The sequence below is a fragment of the Talpa occidentalis genome, unplaced genomic scaffold, assembly GCF_014898055.3.
Source record: "Talpa occidentalis isolate TD23 unplaced genomic scaffold, MPIMG_talOcc4v2.1 talOcc4.6, whole genome shotgun sequence".
Taxonomy (NCBI): domain Eukaryota; kingdom Metazoa; phylum Chordata; class Mammalia; order Eulipotyphla; family Talpidae; genus Talpa; species Talpa occidentalis.
Genome location: NW_023604972.1, coordinates 54,789,092 through 54,813,422, shown reverse-complemented (window position 1 = coordinate 54,813,422; position 24,331 = coordinate 54,789,092). Strand labels below are relative to the sequence as shown.

General features: G+C 37.9%; 1 protein-coding gene across 10 annotated transcripts in view; it reads left to right on the top strand.

The window, feature by feature from the left end:
* ABCG2 (ATP binding cassette subfamily G member 2 (Junior blood group)) overlaps nt 1-24,331 on the top strand; it is a 160,440-nt gene that overhangs the window by 111,176 nt on the left and 24,933 nt on the right. For all 10 annotated transcript variants that reach the window (XM_037529852.2, XM_054688217.1, XM_054688215.1 and 7 more), the window contains 8 exons: nt 5,444-5,503; nt 7,035-7,149; nt 7,706-7,858; nt 11,860-12,017; nt 16,136-16,287; nt 16,830-16,934; nt 19,263-19,513; nt 22,530-22,612. In XM_037529852.2, coding sequence (XP_037385749.2) covers nt 5,444-5,503; nt 7,035-7,149; nt 7,706-7,858; nt 11,860-12,017; nt 16,136-16,287; nt 16,830-16,934; nt 19,263-19,513; nt 22,530-22,612 — 1,077 coding nt within the window. The remainder of the gene's footprint in view (nt 1-5,443; nt 5,504-7,034; nt 7,150-7,705; nt 7,859-11,859; nt 12,018-16,135; nt 16,288-16,829; nt 16,935-19,262; nt 19,514-22,529; nt 22,613-24,331) is intronic.

Here is a 24,331-nt window from a genome sequence, read left to right as displayed (position 1 = left end):
ATGGCCATCTTACCCAAAACAATATACAAATTTGATGGAATCCCTATCAAATGGCATTCTTCAAAGAAATAGAACAAACATTACTGAAATGGACCACAAAAGACCCTGAAATAGCCAAAACAGCCCTGACAAAAAAGAGGAATAATGGTGGTATTACTCTCCCAGACATCAAACTATACCACAAAGCTATAGTCACAAAATAGTATGATTCTGGAACAAAAACACATAAATCAGTGGATTAGAATTGAGAGCCAGAAACAAACCCATGCATGAATGGACAGTTAGTATATGACAAAGAAACCAAGAGTATACAATGTCGTCCAGAATTAAATTTGATCACCATCTCACACCTTCCACAAACCATAACATATGTTGATGAAAAACAGCCAAACCACCCAACAACATTGACTTCAGTGATCTCTTTGTGATTCATCTCTACTGGCAAGAGAAAACAAAAGTGAATTTAAATGAATGGATCTTCATCAAATTTAAAAAGCTTCTTCCCAGTGACAGAAACTCTCAGTAAAACAAAAAGACACTCTACCAAATAGAAGAAAATATTTGTACATCATACATCTGATAATGAATTGATATTCAGAACTCATGCACTCACAAAAAGAAAACAAACAACTTAATCAAAAAATGGGCAGAAGAGGTAAATAAGCACTTTCCCAAAGAAGACATACAGATGGGCAACAGCCACATGAAAAAAAATTCTCATCATCACTTATTAGGGGATTGTAAATCAAAACCACTATAAGGTACCATCTCACATCAGTGAGAATGGCCCATATCAAGAAGACCCGAAATAAGACTCTACCCACAACATGGCAGAATAAAAAGGGCAGGATTTTTATTCTCTCCTTTGAAAACAACTATAAAAAATGACTGAGCTTGCTCCTAGGAAAATTCAGATGCTTTGGAACAGCTATACAGTCTCAGGACTTTCCGCGAGAGTTCAAGAACTAAGGTTGGTGGCTGCTGAGGGGAAACAATAGGAGGAACTGAGGGTGTGTGCCTGGGCTGGGGATGGACTTCCCAGCCCAGGCTGAGGGAACCCAGGACTTTGCAAAATTCCTTGGAGGTATTTTCCTGATACAAGAGTGGGCTTGGAAATTCTCTGGACTGAAAACTGGGAGATCCAGGAACAAAGAGTTTTTCACTAAAGTGATTGCATATATAACACATACAAAATATTCTGAATGAAATGCAGATAAATTTAATGCTTTAAATAGACAAAATGGAAGAAAGAATTTCAGCTGTGAAGACTCAAATAAATAAACTGCACATTCAGAAGAAAAGATAACACCAAGACAAAGGAAAAATGAGGAAACTCTATGTCAGACTTAATTAGAAGAGGGAACCTATGAATGATTGGACTCCCATAGGGGGAAGAAAATAGAAGAAGCAAATAAATTGATAGTACTACTAAGGAAAGCCATTCAGAAAGAATAGAGAGAAACAAGGGGAAAAAGAAAAAAATGCAAAATAAAACAATCAAAAACAAAATGACTGAAAATAAATAGTTCATATCAATAATCACCCTAAATGTGAATTGTCTGTATTACCAATAAAGGACATAGGCTAACAATGTACTTGAAAAAATTATACCCGTCAATACTTTGTTTACAAGAGAGCCATTTAAAAACAAAAGACAGGGGGCCTCCCCTGGTGGCGCAGTGGTTGAGCACTGGGCTGCCAAGCTGCCGAAGCCTGGTCCCACATGGCGCGCAGACCTCTCCTGCCACACCCTCTGCTCCCCTCAGCAGTGTATTTCGTCTGTCTGCCTGTTCTGTTCCCCACTCTGACTCTGGTGAATTCTCTCACCCTCCTGTGCTTCTGACTGTGCCCAGTGTTTGTATAAATAAATGAATAAATAAATCTTTAAAAAAAATAAAAACAAAAGACAAAAACAAACTAAAAATAATAGCTTTGAATAAGGCCATACTTGCTAATATTTTGGATAGTAAATCAGGAACTGCAGTTCTCATATCCAGTAAGCTAGACTTTCAACTAAAAAAGATAAATCAGGGACAATGATGGACATATATAATGGTCAAAGGAACAATTCACCAAGAAGATAGAACTCTTACTAATGTTTATGCTCTAAATATAGGAGCATGTAGTTATAGAAAGCAACGACTAATAGACCCCAAAAAATATGTCAACAAAATCATAATTATGTGAGGCACTTCAAGACACCATTGACACAAAGGGATCCAATCATCCAATCAGAAAATTAACAAATAAAGGTCTTAAATGAAGTATTAAATCAGATGGATTTATTGGATATGTGCAGAGTTTCCCATCCTAAAAACAATAAATCTTTCTAATCCAGGATACATGGAACATTTTCAAGAATATGTCATGTAGTTGGATATAAAATAAGCCTCAGAAAATATCCAAAAGCAGAAATTATATCAGCTATCTTCACAAACCACAATTCAATAAAGCTAAAAATTAACCATAAAAAGGAATCCTGGAACAACCCAAAATATGTGGAATCTAAACAAAATCTTTTGACCAACTGTTGGTCCAATGAAGAAATCAAATGTCAAAACCTATCTAGAGACTAATGAAAATAGACAAACTACCAAACCATATGGGATGCTTTAAAAGCAGTGATAAGTTAGAAGTTCAATACAGGCCCACATTAAAAAAAAAACAAAAGCAAAACCAAAGGCTTCCTTGGTGGTGCAGGCAGTTGAGTGCCCTGCTGTGAAGCTGTCAGCAGTGAGGGTTGGATCCTGACCTGCCTCGGGGCAACTCACATGGCAAGCAGACCTCTCCTGTCTCGCCCGCTGCTCCCTTCAGTAGTGTATTTCATCAGTCTGCCTATTCTGTTTCCTGCTCTGTCTCTGGTGAATCCTCTCACCCTCCCACACATCTTGTCTGTACCCCGGTTCTTGTATGCATGAATAAATAGATCTCTAAAAAAAAATTAAAAAATAAAAAAGAACAATCTCGATTTAACAATGTAAGATTGCAGTTGAAGAAACTAGGAAAAGAAAAACAAAAGTACCTGAAAACCAGTAGAAGGTAAGATATAATAAAAATTAAAGCAGAAATAAATAAAATAGAAAAAAAAAGATAGTCCAAAAGATCAGTGAAACCAAGAGTTTTTTCTTTGTTCTAGGTGAAGCAATTAGGCAAGAAAAAGACATAAAAGGGATCCAAATTAGAGACGTGAAACTGTCACTGTTTGCAGATGACATGCTAACATGCTTAGAATAATCAAAAAGTTCTACCAACAAAGCTTCTAGAAAAAAATAAATGAATACAGTAAGGTGGCAGGATACAAAATTAATACACAAAAATCAGTGGCATTTCTATGTCCAACCAGTGTATAAGAAGGAAGGGAAATAAGGAATACAGTCTCATTTACAATCATGCCAAACAGAGTGAAATGCCTGGGCATAAACTTAACAAAGGACCTGTACAATGAAAACTATAAATTTTATTACAGGAAGTAGAAAAAGTCACAAAGAAATGGAACAGTATCCCATGTTCAAGGGTCAGAAAAATCAACATCTTTGAAGTGGTTCTATTACCCAAAACAATTTACAGATTTAGTGAAATACTTATCAAAATACCAATGACATTTTTTAAGGAAATAGGATAATTATCAAATTTATATGGAACCACAAAATGCCAGAAATAGCTAAAACAATCAAAATAAAGAAGAAAAATGGAGGCATCATGCTTCTTGGCTTCAAACGATATTACACAGCAAAGTAATGAAAACATTATGGCACTGGATCAAACTCAGGCCAATGGAACAGAATTAAAAGCCCAGAGATAAATCCATGTAAAGTATGGACAGATAATTTTCAACAAGGAATTACAGACACACAGTGGAGAAACGACAACCTGGTTAATTAAGGGTGGTGGGAATCATGGATAGCCACATGCAAAAAAAATAAAGCAATGCCCATATTTTAAACAACACTCATAAAAATTCACTCAGAATGGGTTAAAGATGTGGATATAAGAACTTAACCCATAAAGTACTTGAAAGAAAATATAGGGGACACACTACATGACATCTACCATAAAGATGTATTGGGGATACAACCTCAATGACAAGGGAATCAAAAGCAAAAATAAAAAAGTTGGACTATATCAACCTTAAAAACTTTTGTACCTCAAAAGAAACCATCACAAAACAGCAGTCTACAGAATATAATAAAAATATCTGCATACCATATATCTGACAAGGGGTAAATCTCCAAAACTTAAAAAGTGCTTACACAACCCAACAACAAAGAAACAAATGACCCAATTAAAAAAATGGGCAAGGGACCTCAATAGACACTTTAAAGAAGGCATTCAGGTAGGGCCTCCCTGGTGGCTCAAGGCGTTAAGCACAGCACTGTGAAGCGATCTCACAGCCTTTGCAGCATGAATAAATAAAACTTAAAAAAAAATACTATTTAAAAAAATGACATTTAGATAGACATGAAGAGATGTTCTATATCGCTGAGGTATCACATCATGACCCTGTGAGAATGGCCCACATAAAAAGGAATGGTATTAACAAAGAAAAGAGTCAGACAAAAACCAAACCAAAACAAACCCTAGAAATCTGACTGTGGAATTGAGGGAGTGGGAGGGGGGAAGACAGAGAGGGGGTAAAGGACTGTATATTCCTCGGTGGTGGTGGTGGTGGTGGTGGCGGTGGTGGGTGTGGTGTGGTGACATGCATCTGAAGAAGTGTGATCCTGTGACTTAGAATGATCTACAGTATTGCAAACCAGTTATCTAATTTTTTTTTTTAAAATCTAAATTTCAAAAGAAAGCAAAACATTAAAAAAAAAAAAGGAGTAGGTGCAACAGATGCTTCACCAGAATCTGTTTTTTTTTTTTAAAGATTTATTTATTTATGCATACAATCACTGGGTTACAGGCCAGAGGTGTCAGGGGTGAGAGGATTCACCAGAGACAGAGTGGAGAGCAGAACAGGCAGACTGACTGAAATATACTGCTGAGGGGAGAAGCAGGCAAGTCAGGAGAGGTCTGCTGTGCCATGTGGGTAGCTGCCTGGCCAGCGGGGGATGGAACTTGTGCTGCAGTGGCTGTGAATTGCTTCAAAGTGCAGTGCTTAACCCCTTGCACCACCAGGGAGGCCCACCAGAATCTGTTACTTCAGAAAAAGATGAAAGTTTATGTTTCATTTTACAAAAATTATAAATGGTTTAGAGATTAAGTGAAAGGAATTTATAGAGCACTCAGCCGTTTTTCTTACAAGTTCTGACTAGTGATTTATATCCTTTATATGACTTCTATTAATCAGAAATTCTGTTTCTTTTTCCTCTAAGAGTTGGTTTGCACTGTGTTCTTTATAATTTCACCAGTTATTATTGTGTATAATAAATGCAGACCCAAAATTAATAGAACCGGTTTTAAAGTACACCAGTAAATTCATATACTTCTGCATTTACAGTGGGATCATGAGACCCGGCCTCAACGCTATTCTGGGACCCACAGGTGGAGGCAAATCTTCGTGAGTATGATAGAGTATAATAAGCATTTTTTTTGTTGTTGCTATTGTTGCAGTTTTAATATACTTTTGAAGATTCTTGTACATAAGTAGGTATTTGTTGAGCATTTGCTGTGTGTTCAATCTGGTACTAGGTGCTGTGGATAACATGTAGTTGAGCTTGCTTGTGGTTGTCCCTAGTCCAGGAAGTCTTATTAGGTCAGCTTTGCACACCAGGCATTAAAAGGTTATTGGTATAGAAATCTCCACACAGCTCTCCATAGTGGTTGGACCAGTTTGCACTCCCACCAGCAGTTCAGGAGAAATTCTTTTTTTCCATAACCTCGCCAACATTTGTTGTTGCTAGTTTTTTTAATATGTGCCATTCTCACTGGTGTAAGATGGTATCTCATTGTAGTTTTGATTTGAATTTCCCTGATTACAAGTGGTGTTGAACATTTTTTCATATGCCTGTTGGACATTTGCATTTCCTCTTCAGAGAAGTTTCTTTTTAGCTCTTCTGCCCATTTTTTGACTGGATTATTTTCTTTGTTTTTGTTGAGTCTCATCAGCTCTTAAACATAGAACTTCCATATGATCCAGCAATTCTACTCCTAGGTATTTACCCAAATAACACAGAAACATTAATTCAAAGGGCACCTGCTTCCCTATGTTTATAGCAGCACTGTTTACAATAGCTAAACTATGGAAACAACCCAAATGCCCAAAAATAGATGACTGGATCAAGAAGATGTGGTACATATACACCATGGAATATTACTCAGCAATCAAAAAAGGTAAACACATGCAATTCGCAGCAACATGGATGGAGCTAGAAGGGATCATGCTCAGCGAAATAAGTCAGAAATAAAAGAAAAATACTGGATAGTCTCACTCATAGCAGGGATTTAGAATACCTAAATAAGAGACCAGGAAAAAAGACTAATCAATACAAAGTAATAATCAAAATCAACAAGCAACTATAAACCAGAGACACACTAAGGGGGGAGGGGGAGGAGGGAGGGGCAGGGAGAGGAAGAACTAGAGTCAAAATAAGGGGGAGGGTGCAATTGTGTGGGGAATATAACCAAAATGAAAATGTATACATTGTGCAAAGATGAAAAATGATGTAAGAATTATATAAAATAAAATATTAAAAAAAGTTATTGGTATACAGGTGTAGCCTATGATTTGAACTAAGGGAAAAAAAAAGGAAGGGGATAATATGTAAAGTGGGGAGATGCAGTGGAAGTTATAAGGAAGGTTTGTGTCTTAGGTAAAGGAGCACCTGCTGGTCTTGGGACCCCCAAAGTCAGAGCAAGCAGGGCTGATTTGAAAGGTCTATGCTGATCAGCCAACAGCCCCATACTTTAATATTTTATTGTAGTATATAGTTTAAAAAAAAAGGAGAGGAATTTCAAAAACATAAAATTTAAATTAACTCATGGAATTTCTTGATCAGTTAATTTTCTAAGTTGAGAAGAATTTGGATTCATAGTAGCTGAGAGATAAGTCTGAGTAGGAGAAATAAAATAACATATATGTCCTTTTATAGGTTGTTAGATGTTCTAGCTGCAAGGAAAGATCCACAGGGATTATCTGGAGATGTTTTGATTAATGGAGGCCCTCGACCTGCCAATTTCAAATGTAATTCAGGTTATGTGGTACAAGTAAGTATTCTTGGAATTGCACTTTAAATTTCTTTTTCTATATGAGCAAGTCTCCTGGCTGATAATGCAGTGTGCTTCCAATTTATTATATGACATACCTGTAGAACCGATTTCTTTACACCAGCTTTTCATAATTTCTTGTAATGAAAAGCAAGAAGAATCTGGAATATAACCCTTTTAAGAGCAGGGATATCAATTCTATTCCATTATTCCAAAAGGTAGAACTGTTGTACTTTTTTTGCCTTGATGTCATCTCTCTTCCTTTAGCTTAGTAAGATACCTTGGCAATCCTTGTATAATGCAATCTAGAAATACCTGCTAGTAGTAACCATATTTCCTGGGCTCTCTTTAGTTATACAGATAATGAGAAAATTATTCCCTCAGATTTTATAACTGTCTGTATGTGTAGTTATTGTAATTTGTATAATTGCAAATTCATCATTAACTAGAACTCTACCTTGGGGATGTTATTTCTGTAGATTAAGCACATGTACCAAAGAGTGATGACACTAGAAAAGACCTGATAAGTTTTATGAAAACATTGTTTTGTCTTCAGGATGATGTTGTGATGGGAACTCTGACAGTGAGAGAAAATTTGCATTTCTCAGCAGCTCTTCGGCTTCCAACCACTATGAAGAATTATGAAAAAAATGAACGGATTAACAAGGTTATTCAAGAGTTAGGTCTGGATAAAGTGGCAGATTCCAAGGTAACATGGGAAAAAAATGATTGTATGATAGCCAGCAAATAAGACCTCACCTATGCTGTAACTGCTATTCAGATGAATTTTCTAAAATGTGCATTGAAGAAGTGACTAGATATGTAATATGGAAGTAGAAATTAACCAGGAAAATAACCTAAAAATGACTGAATCTTAGAAATAAAGCAGCCAGTGTTGTCTAGTAGATAAGTGTTCTTTGCAAAGGACGTGTTGCCTTGTCCTCGTGATTATAGCTCATCCTTCCCTCTCTTATTTGCATTCACCATCTTTACACTAATTTTTCCTTCTTCCTGTTTTCTTTCCTCTTTTAGCTCTTCTTCCTCCAGGGGACTTTGTTCTACTGCTTTTAAGGTATATTTCTGGAATTGATAAATGAAGAAATTCAAGTGTTCTCGTTCTCTGTCTTACTCTGCAGTCATTTGACTTCCAAAATGACATTCAGTCAAATTAGGGCTTATTTTTAATTCATGTAGCATCCAAGTTGTTTTACTGTAATCTTTGTTTTAGCACTTTGTCTCCCCCCCCCATACTCCTCCTCTGTCTTCCTCACCCCCTCTCTTCAGCTAGTATTTACTCAAGACTGTTACGTGCTGAGCTCCCAGAAGTTTGTATTTTTTTAATTTTTAAAAATTTCTTTCTTTTTTTTTGGGCCTCCCTGGTGGCGCAAGGTGTTAAGCACCACACTGTGAAACAATCCACAGCCTCTGCAGCATGAATTTGATCCCCAGTCGGCCAGGGAGCAACCCAATTGGAGCAGCAGATCTCTTCTGACTTGCCAGTTTCTCCCCTCAGCAGTGTACTTCGGTCAATCTGCCTGTTCTGTTCCCCACTTTGTTTCTGGTGAATCCTCTCACCCCCGCATCTCTGGCCTGCACCCCAGCTCTTGTATGCATAAATAAATCTTTAAAAAAATTATTTATTTTTACATCATTGTTCATTTTTAAACAATATTTGCTTCCCCACTCCCCCCCCCCCGCCGCCCTAGGTGTAGTCCCCATAGAATTTCCTTTACCAAGGCACCCGTGCACCATCACCTCAGTCCCCTGTGCTCCTCCCTCCCTCCTTCTGATCCCTCTCCCTCCTCCCCTGCAGGATGTCTCTGATTTATAATTGTCTGTTTTTATTTTGTTGTGTTTTGTACTGTTACTGTTTTTTTTTTACACTGATGTCTTCTTTGGTTTCCCTGTATTCCTCCTGTAAGTGAAACCGTCCGATAATTTTCTTTTTCCTTCTGACTTATTTCACTGAGCATAATTCCTTCTAGCTCCACATTGCTATGAATGGCATGAGTTTACTTTTTTTGATTGCTGAGTAATATTCCATTGTGTATATACACCACACCTTCTTGATCCAGTCATCTATTAACAATCCAGTCAAGAAATAGGCAGAACTTAGACGTTTCTCCAAAAAGGAAATGCAAATGGCCAACAAGCATAGGAAAATATGTTCAACATCCCTTATAATCAGGGAAATGCAAATCAAAACCACACTGATACCACCTTACACCAGTGAGAATGGCACATACCAAAAAAACAAGCAACAACAAATGTTGGCGAGGATGCGGTGAAAAAGGAACTCTCCCACATTGCTGGTGGGAGTGCAAACTGGTCCAACCACTTTGGAAAGTTGTCTGGAGGTTCCTCAGTCTACTGAAAATGGAGCTACCATATGACCCAGTAATTCCACTCCTAGAGATCTACCCAAAGGACACAAAAACAATGATTCAAAATATAGAAGTTTTAGAGTTAAAGGAGTAGGCAAGAGAGACAAAAGGAACTTCTCCTTCTGTGGGTTGTGCAGGAGCAGGAAGAAGAAATGAGATAAGTGAGTGAACTTTATAGGTGACAAAGAGGTATAAAAAATTTACGGGGGAGACATTTGAAGTTTTGGGTGAGGATGAGCTTTTTCAGTTTGAATGCCTCCTGTGATATTTTAATTCCCCTGTGATAATCATTTATTTAGAGGTAATGAGGGATGGTTTTTTGTTGGTTCCTGCTTCTTTTGATACTTTCTGACTTTCTTTTGAGTATTTTGCTGATTTTGTTTGGAAGAGTAACTCCAAGATGCTGCTATTTACTACTTATTTCCAGTTTAAGAGTGATTCAATTTCCTTTGCTTTTGGCTCTGTATTTGATTTTATCTTTACAGTAAGATATTTTCATTTTTTACTTTTAGTTAAAAAATCTTCATATTGGACAGTTACTATCCTACCTTCCTCCCTTGAATATCCAGGGAAAATGAGCTGAAGGCATAGTTGTTGACATCTCCAAATTTCTTTATCTGATTGAAAGCTTTTGTATAAATTTGCCCTAACAGAGATGTAGAAAGAATAGTCTGATTGCTATAGAAATGATAGGATTATAATCTGATAAATATATTCGTATGATTACTAATTATATTCACCTACATTTCCTAGTTGTTAGCATTTTATCCTATAATTGATTCACTTTTTTCTTTCTGAAGTATTATATTTTGTTTTTAAAGATTTATTTATGCATACAAGAACTGGGGTACAGGCCAGAGGTGTGTGGTGGGGGTGGTGAGAGGATTCACCAGAGACAGAGTGGGGAACAGAACAGGCAGACTGTCTGAAATATACGCTGAGGGGAGCAGCAGAAGAGACAGAAAATGTCTGCTGTGCCAGGTGGATAGCTCCCTGGATGGGAATCGAACTCGTGCTGCAGTGTCTGTGGATAGCTTCATAGGTTATGTCTTAACCCCTTGTGCCACCAGGGAGGCCCCTTTCTTCTTTCTAAAGTTTTTTTTTAAGATTTATTTATTTACGCATACAAGAACCAGGGTACAGGCCAGAGGTGTGTGTGGGGGTGGTGAGAGGATTCACCAGAGACAGAGTGGGGAACAGAACAGGCAGACTGACTGAAACACTCTACTGAGGGGACCAGTGGGCAAGACAGGAGAGGTCTGCTGCGCCAAGTGGGTTTCTTCCTGGCTGCCCGGGGATGGACCTCATGCTGCAGAGGCTGTGGATTGCTTCATAGTGCAGTGCTTAATCCCTTGTGGCACCAGGGAGGCCCTCGTTCTGAAGTATTTTAAAGAAAGTTATAAAAAAAATATTTTACCACTGAATATACATCCTTAGGAAAAAATACATTTGACTACCTTATGGCAATACAACCATCAGCTCAAAGTTAACAGTATCTTAATGTCAACTAAGTCAATCCCATAGTTTCACTTTTCCTTTTTGTGGTCCAACTGACCTCCAACTGTCTGGTCAATTGTTACAGGAGCCAAACAAGGACACAAGTACCACTTGATTAGCATCTCTTTGAAGGCTCTTGTATATGAATTGTTTCCCACCTCCTGAGTCCCAAAAAGCCTTCTTGTTTCCTCAACCCCACACACTGACCTTGAGCTGGTTGAAAAAACTGAGCTGCCTGCCTTGTAGAATATTCTACTTTCTGAACTTGTCTGTAAGAATCAGCCAGGACTTCTGCAGTGAATTAGTGTATAGATAGGGCCAATTTGGAAAACTTCATGTGGATTTACAAACTGTTAATGTGGTATGTCAGAAAGTGAACTTTTCTAGCTGCCAAGCCCAATCTGATGATTTTGTGGGGGTGGAAGAGAGAAAGGGGTGTCAGAAAACTAATGAATTATAGAATCTTTCACCTTTCCGCCTCCTGTCTTTATCTCCTTTTTGTATTTTGATTTCACTATGTGAAAGCCTTATCTTTTTATATTCTGACTTAACTATCTTAAAACCAAATATCTCTATGATAAAGACCATCCAAAATTTTCAACAGTAGGTTTCATATCAAGCTAAACCACTTACCAGCTTTGACCTGAGACTTCGTTTACTCATCTAATAAAGGGAAACCTGTCTGTCCCAGGTATTGATCCTTTGCTATTTAGAATAAATGAGGATAATGAAGTTAAACACCTCTTTGGGGATTGGCACAGGTTAAGAGCTCAACAAATAATAGCAGCTGTGGTTGTTGTTACTAATAATGATAATATTGATGTTTTAGGTTGGTACTCAGTTTATTCGTGGGGTGTCTGGAGGAGAAAGAAAAAGGACCAGTATTGGCATGGAACTTATTACTGACCCTTCCATCTTGTTCCTGGATGAGCCCACAACTGGTTTAGACTCAAGCACAGCAAGTGCTGTTCTTTTGCTACTGAAGAGGTAAATGCTTTGGGAACATTATTCTTTCATTCATCCAATAAATATTTGGTCAACTGCTATGTACCAGGCATTATTCCTGGGGCAGCGTACTCAGCAGTGAGAATAAGGACAGAAATGTCTTCCTTCTTTGTTGGAGGGAGAGAGTCAATTAACAAATAGAGGTGTTTCAAGGAAAATAGGGCAGGGAAGGACAGACATGATGGGAGTGTTATGTTATAGAGCAAAATGGTCAGGGAAGACCTCAATTACAATGCAACATTTGACCTGGAGGCAGGTGGATAGGGGAGGAGAGTTCTAGTTGGAGGGAATAGCCAGTGGCCCAAAGCAGAGCACACCTGATGTGTTTGGAATATCAAAGGGGCCACAGGGACTGGCACCCAAGGCTGGGCTTGCTTACTGGTTGGTTTGCTCAGGCTGCCATCACAGAATACCACAGACTGAGTGATGTTAACAATAGCAATTTATTGTTTCAGTCTTAAATGCTGTAAGTCAGTCCTATCTCCTGAGGCCTCTCTCTTTGGCTTATACGTGCCTGTCTTCACGTCATTTTCCCCCTTTGTGTCTGTGCTCTAATCATCTTTGTATAAGGACACTACTATAGATATATAATTTATATATATAATATATAAGTATATATTATTTATAAATATAATATATATACAATTATATATACAATATATATAATCCACTATGTAATGGATTAAGGCCCAGCCCAGTCATAGAAACTTCCTTAACCATAATCACCTCTTTCAAGACCCGATCTCTCTAAGTACAGTCTCACTCTGAGGTCCTGGGCTGAGGAATTCAGCAACATGACTTTTGGAGGGGACACAGTTCCATTCATAACAGTTAAAAGAAGACATGAGATAGAATTAAGTGGATGCGGATTATGCAGGCTTTGCAGGCCCTGACTTGTACCCCCCTCGGTGAGGTGGGGAGATTTTATAGAATATTAGAAAAGAGGAGTAGACAAAAGATTGTGTATCTGGGCTAGTGCAAGTGCAAGGAAAGCTGTTCACTATAGCTCAGTTGATGCTGGCTTTGATGAGGGTGTAATGAGAATGATGGGAAGTGTGTAGATTCTGATTTGATTTTGAAGGTAGAATCAACGAGATTGGTTCATGAGGTGGATGTGGGGTATAATTATTGAGAGAATGCCTTCTAAGATTTGGGGCTTAAAAAAATGGGAGAATGGAGTGAAAGGAAGGGTATTTCCTTTTATCAAAGGACGGCTTAGAAGAACACGTTTATTGGAGAAATTTCAATGATTACATTTTGGTCTGGCCAGGTTGGCTTTTGCTCACCCTTTTTGGACATCATTTTTTTGTCAATTATTTTTTTAAAGTCATAGTTATATGTTTTTAAGTTATAAGACTAGTGCAAAGAAATCCCCATGTCCCCTTGCCTAGATTTTCCCACTGTTAACTTCAGCTGCATTTGCTCTTGCTCCATCTTACCACCCCTAACATGGGCTTTTCCGACATCATTCCTATCATTTTAAATAGTCTGGTGGGTAACTACCAAAAGCAAGGATGCTCCTATATCACCACCTGACACACTCCCAGCCTGGAGGTCACCACCTGCAATCAATAGGCTCCTGCAACCTCCTTCAATTCATAGGCTGCAGTCAGACTCACCAGCTGTCCTGCCATGTCTTATTTTCTTTGTGTCTCAGGGTCTTCTCCAGAAATACTTCTTTTCAATCTTTAGTGGTCCGAGCAGATCTTCTGTCTGTTCCTGCCTTCTGTGTCCTTACCCATCCGTGAGAGTACATCTCAGAGGGTGGCCTGAAATCTGGGTCCATGCAGCTTCCTTATGACCAGATTTGGTCATAAGGAATTCCTGGTGGGGGCACTACAGAAATGATGCTGTGTTCTTGGTGCAGAACATCAGAACTGTGTAATTTTGACTCCCCCCACCAGAGGTGATGTTTGCCTTCATCCCTGGTCATGTTGGTGGCTGCTGGGTGTCTCTGCTATGACATAGTATATTTTTACCCTTTTTAAAAAAAGATTTATTTATTTATGTATACAAGAACTGGGATATAAGCCAGAGGTGTGTGTGTGGGGGGGGGGGTTTGGTAAGAGGATTCACCAGAGACAGAGTGGGGAGCAAAACAGGCAGATCTATTGAAATACACTGCTGAGGGCAGCAGTGGACAAGTCAGGAGTGGTCTGCTGTGCCATGTGGGTCATCTCCCTGGCTGGGGATTGAACTCGTGCTGCAGTGGCTGGCCATAGCTTGATAGCGCTGAGACTTAAACCCCTGCACCACCAGGGAGGCCCCATCATAATTTTTAAGGTATATATTATACAATAGTACTTAATTGTTGAATGTAACTAGTCTCCCAATCATGCTCACTATTCTCTCTGCTCACCACTTCTAGGGTCTCCCCACTTCTCCCTCCTCAACCTTTGTAAAAAAGCTGCCCAAAAAACTGCCTTCTTGTTATCGTGACCTTGCTTCCTCTGATGCTCAGACCCTCATAAATAAGTCTCTATAGTAAGATGAGAAGAAACATGAAAATGGGAAGATACCTAAGATTTTAGACATCTTAACTTTGAGATGGCCACAGGACATATGGTGAAGATGCCAGGTAATAGGTTCAGCTTCTGTTAGGAATACATCCATGATACTTCTATTATCTATATCTGTTAACAGTGTTCATGAGAGAAAGATGACTTGATGCATTATGCTGTAAGTGTTTTCATTATGTTTCAGACTTGGCACACAAGCATCTCTCCTCATGCCAGAGCTTTAACCCAGTCTTCTCAAAGTCTACTCTTCCCACTGATCACTTGGGTGCTTGTTAAAATGCAGAATCCACTTCTAGAGATCTGAGATGAAGCCAGGAGTCTCCATTTTTAATAGGAGATACTGAACACTGGTGCCCTTCACTTCAGACAGAATAGCAGTGAAGTTCTCACATAAATCCCCTTTTTTTTCCTACCAGTCTTACTGGCTCCCTAGTGCTTATTGACTAAAAAATTCCTATTTCTGATTGAAGAGCTTGTTTGTGAAGAGCTTGTTTTGTGATGCAGTGTCATTCCTTAGATGCTCCCTCACCCCCCACCCCCACCTCCCTGCCGTGACACTGAACTACTTGTAGTTTCCCGTATAGAGTTTGTTGTCACACATCTTAGTCTGCCATGTTCTCCACCTTGACTACGCTTTCTCTTTCTTGGCTTGCTCCTGTTGGCACCTTTGATATTCTACTTCCATCATCTTCAGATGGATGAGGGTCTTTTTTATACTGAAAAGGAACCCTTTGTTACTTCTGTTCCACGTTGTGGTGAAATGCTCCATCTAGTTGCCTGATCCTCTGAGGCAGAACAATCTTGAATACTCTGGTAGCATATGGTAGGTGCTTACATTGAAGGGACTGTGTCAGAAATCACAGTTTTTGTTAGTCATTCTGGCCTTTGTTTCTTATATCCATAAGTAGTAACTCCTGTGTAAACACAGTTTAGCACTGTTTTGGCTTCAGGCCATCAAATCCTAGCCCTGCCCTTCCTAAGACCCTTGACCACAGTGGCTTAATCCTCTAAGCTTAATCTGAAAAAGGAAGATAATAATACCGGTGCTGCCTTGTAGCAATATTGTGAAAATTTAGAGAAGGGTGTCTATAAAATATTTAACAGAGACATAGTTAATACTGAATAAAGTTAATAGTTATTAAAACAAAAATGAATATTAATTCCTAAAAGAACCAGAAGACTCAAATGATCAATAAGCGTGGGGCAAATGTCTGTTGCTCTAATATTTAGCCTACAATAAGCTCCCCAGCTTAAGTGTACTTAGAGGTTACTTGGGTGTTTGTTAAAAATATGTATTTCCCAGACCCAACAGGTCTGGGGACACTGTCCAGGAATCTGCATTTTTAATCAGTGTTCAGTTGATTTTAGACTGTCCATGAGACACATTTTAGGAAACCTTAATTTTTAATAAGGGCATTAAATTAGGTACCTCATCAGGTAAATAAATATGAGATGAGGCGTTAGTAAAAAAAAATCCAGGTGAACTAAGAACATATGATCTAAATATAAGAATAAAGTTTTTTGCCAAGAAGTATAAGTTTTAGACTTGTAATGACTTGTTATTTTTCACATTTAACTTAGGATGTCTAAACAGGGACGGACAATCATCTTCTCCATTCATCAGCCACGCTATTCCATCTTCAAGTTGTTTGATAGCCTCACCTTATTGGCTTCAGGAAAACTGATGTTCCACGGGCCTGCTCAGGAAGCCTTGGGGTACTTTGCATCAGCTGGTATGGTTGACTTTTTCATGCAGTAAGGTTATCATTAGTAGACTCCCAAGAGAACAAAGGGGATTCGGTAGGAGTGCTGTTTGGTCTTTGAGCTAACAGACCAAAACATCTTGGGTCAGTTTGGTGCTGGAATTTTTCTTCCTTTTCTAGCACTAGCATTTGTTCTAGATTTTTTTTTTCAACTTATATATATTTTTTGACCAATTTTAGATTTTTGTAGAGGTTCTGATAAGCAACAGAGAACATTGGTAGTTGTTTCAGTTTTCATGAATTATGATGGGTAAGCACCAAGCACTAAAATAAGTATTTCTGAGTGTTTAAGGTTGGTTTGGGATATGGTGTTTTACTTACAGATAGAATTGTTGCAATATTGTATGGTTGGACATATGAAAAGAAAGTATGAATTAGTAAGGGGAAAGAGAAAGATGAGAGAGAAGGCTGTCTCCCTCAGCCTCCTCCCCCAACCCCACACCAGTAAAAGTGAGTCCTTATTATCTTTCAGGACTATCAGGTTTGTGTATTTCAGTTGTTCTCTTTTGTAGGATACCACTGTGAGTCCTATAATAACCCTGCAGACTTCTTCCTGGATGTCATTAATGGAGACTCCTCTGCTGTGGTGTTAAACAGAGAGGATGAAGACGGTGAAGGTATGTGAATTTGCCAAGAGTCACAGATTAACCAATTGAATTAAATGAATTTTAGCAATATGGCAGCTCATTAAAATGTTCTTTGTGAATTTATACTAATACCGTCCTCTTTCTTGGATGTACGAATGCATAGATTGCCAAGTTTCTTATTTCAAAACACTAGATAAATGATGAGAAATTTTTATTTATTTATTTATTTATTTTTTAAAGATTTATTTATGCATACAAGAACTGGGGTACAGGCCAGAGGTGTGGGGGTGTGTGTGAGAAGATTCAGCAGAGACAAAGGGGAGAGCAGAACAGGCAGATCTACTGAAATACACTGCTGAGGGGAGCAGCAAATGAGACAGGAGAGGTCTGCTGTGTCATGTGGGTTAGCTCCCTGGCCGGGGATCGAACTTGGCTGCAGTGGCTGTCAATAGCTTCAGGTGCTGAAACTTAACCTCTTGCACCACCAGAAAGGCCCCAGAGTGTCAATTCTAAGATTAATTTCCATTTAAAAAAATGCTCATTAAAGAGACATTAACCAAAACAAAGAGACACCCTATTGAATGGGAAAAAATTTTTTGCACACAATACAACTGATAAGGGACTGATCACAAAGATCTAAAAAGAGCTCACACAACCCAACAAAAACAAAGTAAGCAATCCAGTCAAGAAGAGCTGAAAAGAAACATCTCCAAAGAGGAAATGCAAATGACCAACAGGTATATGAGAGAATGTTCAACATCACTTGTAATCAGGGAAATGCAAATCAAAACCACAATGAAATACCACCTTCACCAGTGAGATTGGCACATATTAAAAAAACAGGTTGGCTCATATAACAACAAATGTTAGCGAGGATGTGGAGAAAAAGAAACTCTCCTAACTACTGGTGGAAATGCAAACTGGTCCAACCACTATGGAAATGTGTGTGGAGGTTCCACAAACTACTAAAAATGGAACTTCCATATGAATCAGCAATTCCACTCCTAGGAATCTACCCAAACCAGCAATTCCACTCCTAGAAATCTACAAAAAACGTTAACTCAAAAGGATACCTGCACCTCTATATTCATTGCAGCACAATTTCCAATAGGTAAATTATGGAAACTACCCAAATGCCCAAAAATGGATGATTGGATCAAGAAGATGTGGTATATATACACAATGGAATATTATTCAGCAATCAAAAAAGATAAATTCATGCTCCAACATGAATTTAATCTAGCTCCAACATGGATGGAGCTAGAAGGGATTATGCTCAATGAATTAAGCAAGAAGGAGAAAGAAAAATATCAGATGGTTTCACTTATAGGAGGAATCTAGGGGAACCAAATAAGGAGCCAGGAAAAAAAATTATAATAAATCAAAAAAAAAAATTAACAGGCAGCTATTAATCAGAGACACTCTGCAGGGCAGGGAGAGGGAGAGGAATCACAGGGGAGGGATTGTGGTCTTACACAACGGACTGTGGTGATGGTGCATGGATGAATTAATGATGGGAATTTTGCAGAGACTACACCTGAACAGAAAAAGCATGCAGTGTACAAAAAGGAAGAATGATGTAAAATATAGATAAAATAAAAATAAATAAAGATCTACATTTACAAAAAAAAAAAAAAAAAAAAAACAACTGCATCAGAGAGAGAGAGAGTGAAAAAAAATTAAAAAAACTGCCCATTGTTTACTTAGCATTGGAAATAAGAAACTTGACAATCTGTGTGTTTTTATATAGAAAAAAGCCAGGAATAAGTTCTTACAGTAGGAATTTTAATTCTCTGTGGTAAGAAGTATATTATATCTCACATCATTGTTCATTTTTGTACAATGTTTTCTTTCTCCTTTCAGGTGTAGAACCTGTAAAATTCCCACCACCAATTCACCCATGAACCACCACTATAGTCCCTTGTTTTGATTCCTTCCCCTTCCCTCTACCCCTCCCCTGCAGAATGTCTCTGATTTATACTTGCCTGCTAATTTTATCTATTTATTTATTTATTTATTTATTTATTTGTTTGTTTGTTCTTGACCCCTTATTTACTTCCCCTATTTTTCTCCTATAAGTGAAACCATGCGATATTTTTCTTTTTCCAAGAAGTTTATTTTAAAAAGAATTAGAGTCCAACTATTATAATTAGAAAAAGAACAGTGAGTTTCTGTATCCATAAGTTTCTAGATGTAGGCCAAATTAACTGTATTTTTCTAATGTGTGAAGCAATGATAGAATTGATATTTTGATAATCAATCTTTATTAATATGTTATTGATAAGGAGTTTCAGAAAAATGTTTGAATCAATTGTTATCTTGTTAATAATGTTTCTTTTCTTTATTTTTATCCCAAAGCTAAGGACATTGAAGAAGCTTCCAAGGGAGAGACTCCTCTCATAGAAAGATTAGCTGAGTTTTATACCAACTCCACCTTCTTTAGAGAAACACAGGTTGAGTTAGATCAACTTTCAGGAGTTGAAAAAAAGAAGAAGAACATAGGCTTCAAGGAAATCACCTATTCCACCTCCTTCTTTCATCAACTCAAATGGATTTCCAAACGTTCATTCAAAAACTTACTGGGTAACCCCCAGGCTTCTATAGCTCAGGTAACCTGAGAGTGTCTTCTAATTGTGCTGTGGGGGTACTTTCCTTCTGCTATGATCTCTTGATACTTTAGGATAATGTTTCTCTTCTGCCCACCCTCCCATTTCTGTAACTCTGCTCACCAGGGAAAACACATTAAGTTATTTATGGAAAACATTTTTTAAAGACTTATTTATTTATATATACAAGAATTGGGGTACAGGCCAGAGGTGTGGGGGGTTAGAGGATTCACCAGAGACAGAGTGGGAACAGAAAGGGTAGATTGTCTGAAATACACTGCTGAGGGGAGCAGCAGGTGAGTCAGGAGAGGTCTGCAGCGCCATGTGGGTAGCTTCCTGGCGGGGGATTGAACTTGGGGATCAAACTCATGCTGTGTTGGGCATATAAGCATGACTGTGTTCCAATAAAAGTTTATGCACAGATACTGAAATTTGAATTTCATGTGGCAAAAAATATTATTCCCTTTTTTTCCAACCATAAAGGAAATATTAAAAAAAGTATTCTCATGATCTGAGGACATCACTTGTTGATCTCTGGCTTAGGATTTTTAATCTTGCATATGTTCACTTCTTTAAGTACATGCATTGGACCTATTGAGATGTTTAATTACTTCCTATTGACAAATCTCCTATCTGTAATCATAGAGTCATAATTAGATTTGAACTTTTTGTTTATATGATTCAGACTTTGCTTATGATATGCATTTAACTAAAGCTTTTATTTGGAAGATCTTGGAATGAATGGATCATCTGTATAACATTTAGTGTGCCGAGGGCTTCCTGATCAAATCAATTTGGAAGGCACTATCCTATCTTTTGGAGATTTAACGTTGCTATTGGCATATTTAACATTTGAATGTAGATTAATTTTTTTAGTGGCTGCCATAAGCATCCCTCTTACCTGGAGAAATGTTGGTAAACACATTTGATTTGATCAAAGGTAGAATAACATTTAGGGACTTTGTCCCCCTCCCCCACTCCTGTTCAAAACAGAGGCCAGATACCCAGAACTCATAATGTCTCTGCTTTGTTGTGCAATGTTTATCTTCCTGTTTATTTTCTTTTCTTTGATTCAACAAAGAATAACATAGACACACCTTGTAAAAAAGCAAGACAAAATAACAGGATCAATCATTTTTTGTAAGCTTGAATGCTGACTTTGAAAGTCCTTTTGGAATTTTGAAACCAAGAAACATCCTAATGATAATATTGACAGTTTGTTAGTATATCAGATTAGTAGACAAAAATGCGTAGTGTTGCAAAATCTGAATGTTCTTAAAGTTATATTGTGTGGAAATATAAATTCTGGTGTATATATATACATGTGTGCATGTTGGTGTGATCATTATGATTTATTTTGGATATTATATCTTTTGACATAAAATACAGTATATTCTGGGGACAATTAAAATATGCCAGGATACGAGTTGGTTCAAATTTTGATCTTTTTTTAATAAGCAAGGGAACTTTTAAGGACCTCAAATCATATTCTTTCCAGACTATGGTTTCACAAACTAGTCTTCACAGGTCAAGGTTCTGTGTTCTACTTTGGCTTGTTTTATGCCCAAATTGTCCTTGACAATTTACTTCCAGTCTTGTTACCTTTGGATTGTTATAATAGTAAGATACTTTAGGTTTTAACTGTGAGAATTCCATGATATATAGTGATATATATAATTTTTGAAGTCATCTCTTATATTTTTATATTTAATACAACATAAAAGTACAATAAAAATTTTCTCAACTAATCAAAAAAGATAAACTCTTGCCATTTGTGGCAACACAGATGGAGCTAGAAGGGATTATGCTAAATGAAATAAGTCAGAAGGAAAAAGATAAATATGTGGAATTTAGAGAAACCAAAAAAGACAAAACTTACAAGCTGACCATAGATCTGAGGCATGCAACAAGGGAGGGGAATTAGATGGGTCAAACCATGGGAGGGAGGAGCACAAGAGACTATAGTGAGGGGTTACAGGTGATGTGGTGGGAGAACTACGGGGACTACATCTGAGGTGAGAAAATCAAATACAGCACAAAAATGAACAATGATGTAGGGAAATAAATAAATTTAATTTAAAATGTAAATTTTTAAATATAAAAAAAAAAATTCCTCAACTGATATAGTGTAGACCTGTCCTTAATGGATTTGGTCAATCTTTGAAACAAAAATGATATTTATCAGTCTTCTCAGAAGCCATCAAATGCACCGAGAAGATAAAGGTAGATCAGCATGCCCCACACTTGGCAACTTGTTCTCACTGTTGGCTGTGGGCCTCCTGGCTGCGTTGCTAAATACTTGGGCAGGAGGATGAGGAGTGGAAGCACTTGGTGCCCTCAGGAAAGCTGGCTGAATGCTTTGGTGACAGTGACAGTGCACTTTTCCAGGGCAAGCCTGGACTCCTCCCAGGTCATGTAGGTGGGCCCCAGCTCACCCCTACTTCCTCACTGTGCAAAATTTCATTGTTAGAATTTTTCTTTGTGTTCTTTTAAAATTGTATTTATTTTTATTGTTAAGAGTAAAAGATATCCTGTTTTTACTTTTGCCTCTTGAAATATAAAACCACACGTATTCGTTCAGGTTGAGTTCAGGTCAAAGGGTGAGTTTAGGGCAAAACTTTTAACAACTTGGACTTTATTTTATTGTCCAAACTATTTTGCTGGGAATTACTTGCTCTGTCTCTCATTATGAATTCCCAGGCCTTGATCCCTGAACTGGGTCCTGAACCAGCAGTGCCTGTTAAAGTCCTGGGGAGAATCTTAGCTTTTCCAGCTATGTTCTTTGGTCTGTCAGTCACCCCTACATGCAGATGAACATTTTTTTTTTAATTTTAATTTATAAAGCAGTCTAATGACACATCTGTTTTATATTCTTCCATGGACTTTGGTCAATCCCTTTCTCCTATCTCAATGGAGAAATGTGATTATGTAGCTACATATGTTATGAAAATATTAGACGGTGTGTAAATTTCTACCCCTAATTCAAGCTCTTTTTTATTTTTGTTTTTGTTTTGAAAAGATAATTGTAACAATCATCTTGGGCCTTGTTGTTGGTGCCATTTTCTATGATCTAAAAAATGATCCTACAGGAATCCAGAATAGGTAAGTAAATTTGGATCTTAATTTTTGAGAAAGTGCTTTTGCTTTATTTAAGCTTATGGAAATCCATTAAGAATTTAAATTTCAGACAAGAACAGGGTAAACTGAGGAGTAGCTGAATGTAAGAGTTAATCTCTCTCTATATATATTTATACACACATACATATATGCATATATCAATACACATATGCATATAGTGGTAAAATACACAGAACATAGTACTTACCCTCTTAACATTTATATTTACATTGTTGTGCAATCATCACTATCATCCAACTGTAGAACTTTTTTCATCTTGCCAAACTGAATCTCCGTACCCATTTAATGATAATTCCTCATCCTCCCTTTTCCCAGTCCCTGAAAACCACAATTACACTTTCTCTGGATTTTACTACATTAGGTACCTCATATGGGTGAAATCAGACAGTATTTGTCCTTTGGTGACCAGCTTATTTCCCTTAGCATATTATCTTCAGTGTTTATCCATGTGATAGCCTATGTCAGAATTTCCTTCCTTTTGGGCCTCCCCTGTGGCTCAGCGGTTGAGCGCTGGGTTGCGAAGCTGCCTGCGGCCTCTGCAGCACCGGTTCGATCCCCGGCTGCTCCCCGGCCACCGGAGGAGGGTCCCACATGGTGCGCAGACCTCTCCTGCCGCCCGCTGCTCCCCTCAGCAGTGTGCTTCGGTCCTTCTGCCTGCTCTGCTCCCCGCTCTGTCTCTGGTGAATTCTCTCACCCTCCCGCGCTTCTGACTGTACCCAGTGCTTGTATAAATAAATAAATAAATAAAACAAAACAAAACAAAAAAAAAAACAAATCTTTAAAAAAAAAAAAAAGAATTTCCTTCCTTTTGAAGGCTGAATAAGTTTTCATTGTATGGATACCACATTACATTGTATGGATATACCATTTATTTGTCCATGGACACTTAGGTTATTTCTACTTTTTAGCTATATTGAATAATGCTGCTATAAACACAAATATACTGATTTGGATCTCTGCTTAAATTCTTTTTGGTATCTATCCAGAATTCTATTTTATTTTGAGGAATTTCCATCCTGCCTTTTAGAGTAGCTACACCATTTTGCATTCCTACTAGCAGTATACAATTTCTCTACAACCTTGTCAACACTTGTTATTTCCTGTTCCAGCCCCCCTTATTTTTTTTATTTAAATTTTATTTTTTATATTCCCCACACAATTACAACCCCCTTGTTTTGACCTCAAGCCCTCCTTTCCCCCTCCCCCCCCCCATAGAGTGTCTCTGGTTCATAGTTGTTTGTTGATTTTGATATTTTCTTTCTTATAGTTATTCTTTTTCCTGGTCCCTTATTTAAGTTTTCTAGATTCCTGCTATGAGTGAGACCATCCGGTATTTTTCTTTTTCTTTCTGGCTTATTTCGTCCAGCCCCCCTTATACTAGTTATATTAGTGACCACTGATGTTAAGCATCTTTTCATGTGCTTATTGACCATTTGTTTATCTTCTGTGCAGAAATGTCTAGTCAAGCCTTTTGCCCATTTTTTTTTAAGTCACATTTTGTTTTGGGGTTATTATTTCTCACTCAGGAGTTTATTTTATTTTTTTAAAGATTTATTTATTTATACACACAAGAACTTGGGTACAGGCCAGAGATGTGGGGAGTGAGAGGATTCACCAGAGACAGAGTGGGGAACAGAACAGGCAGTCCGACTGAAATAGCTGTTGAGGGGAGCAGCGGGAGAG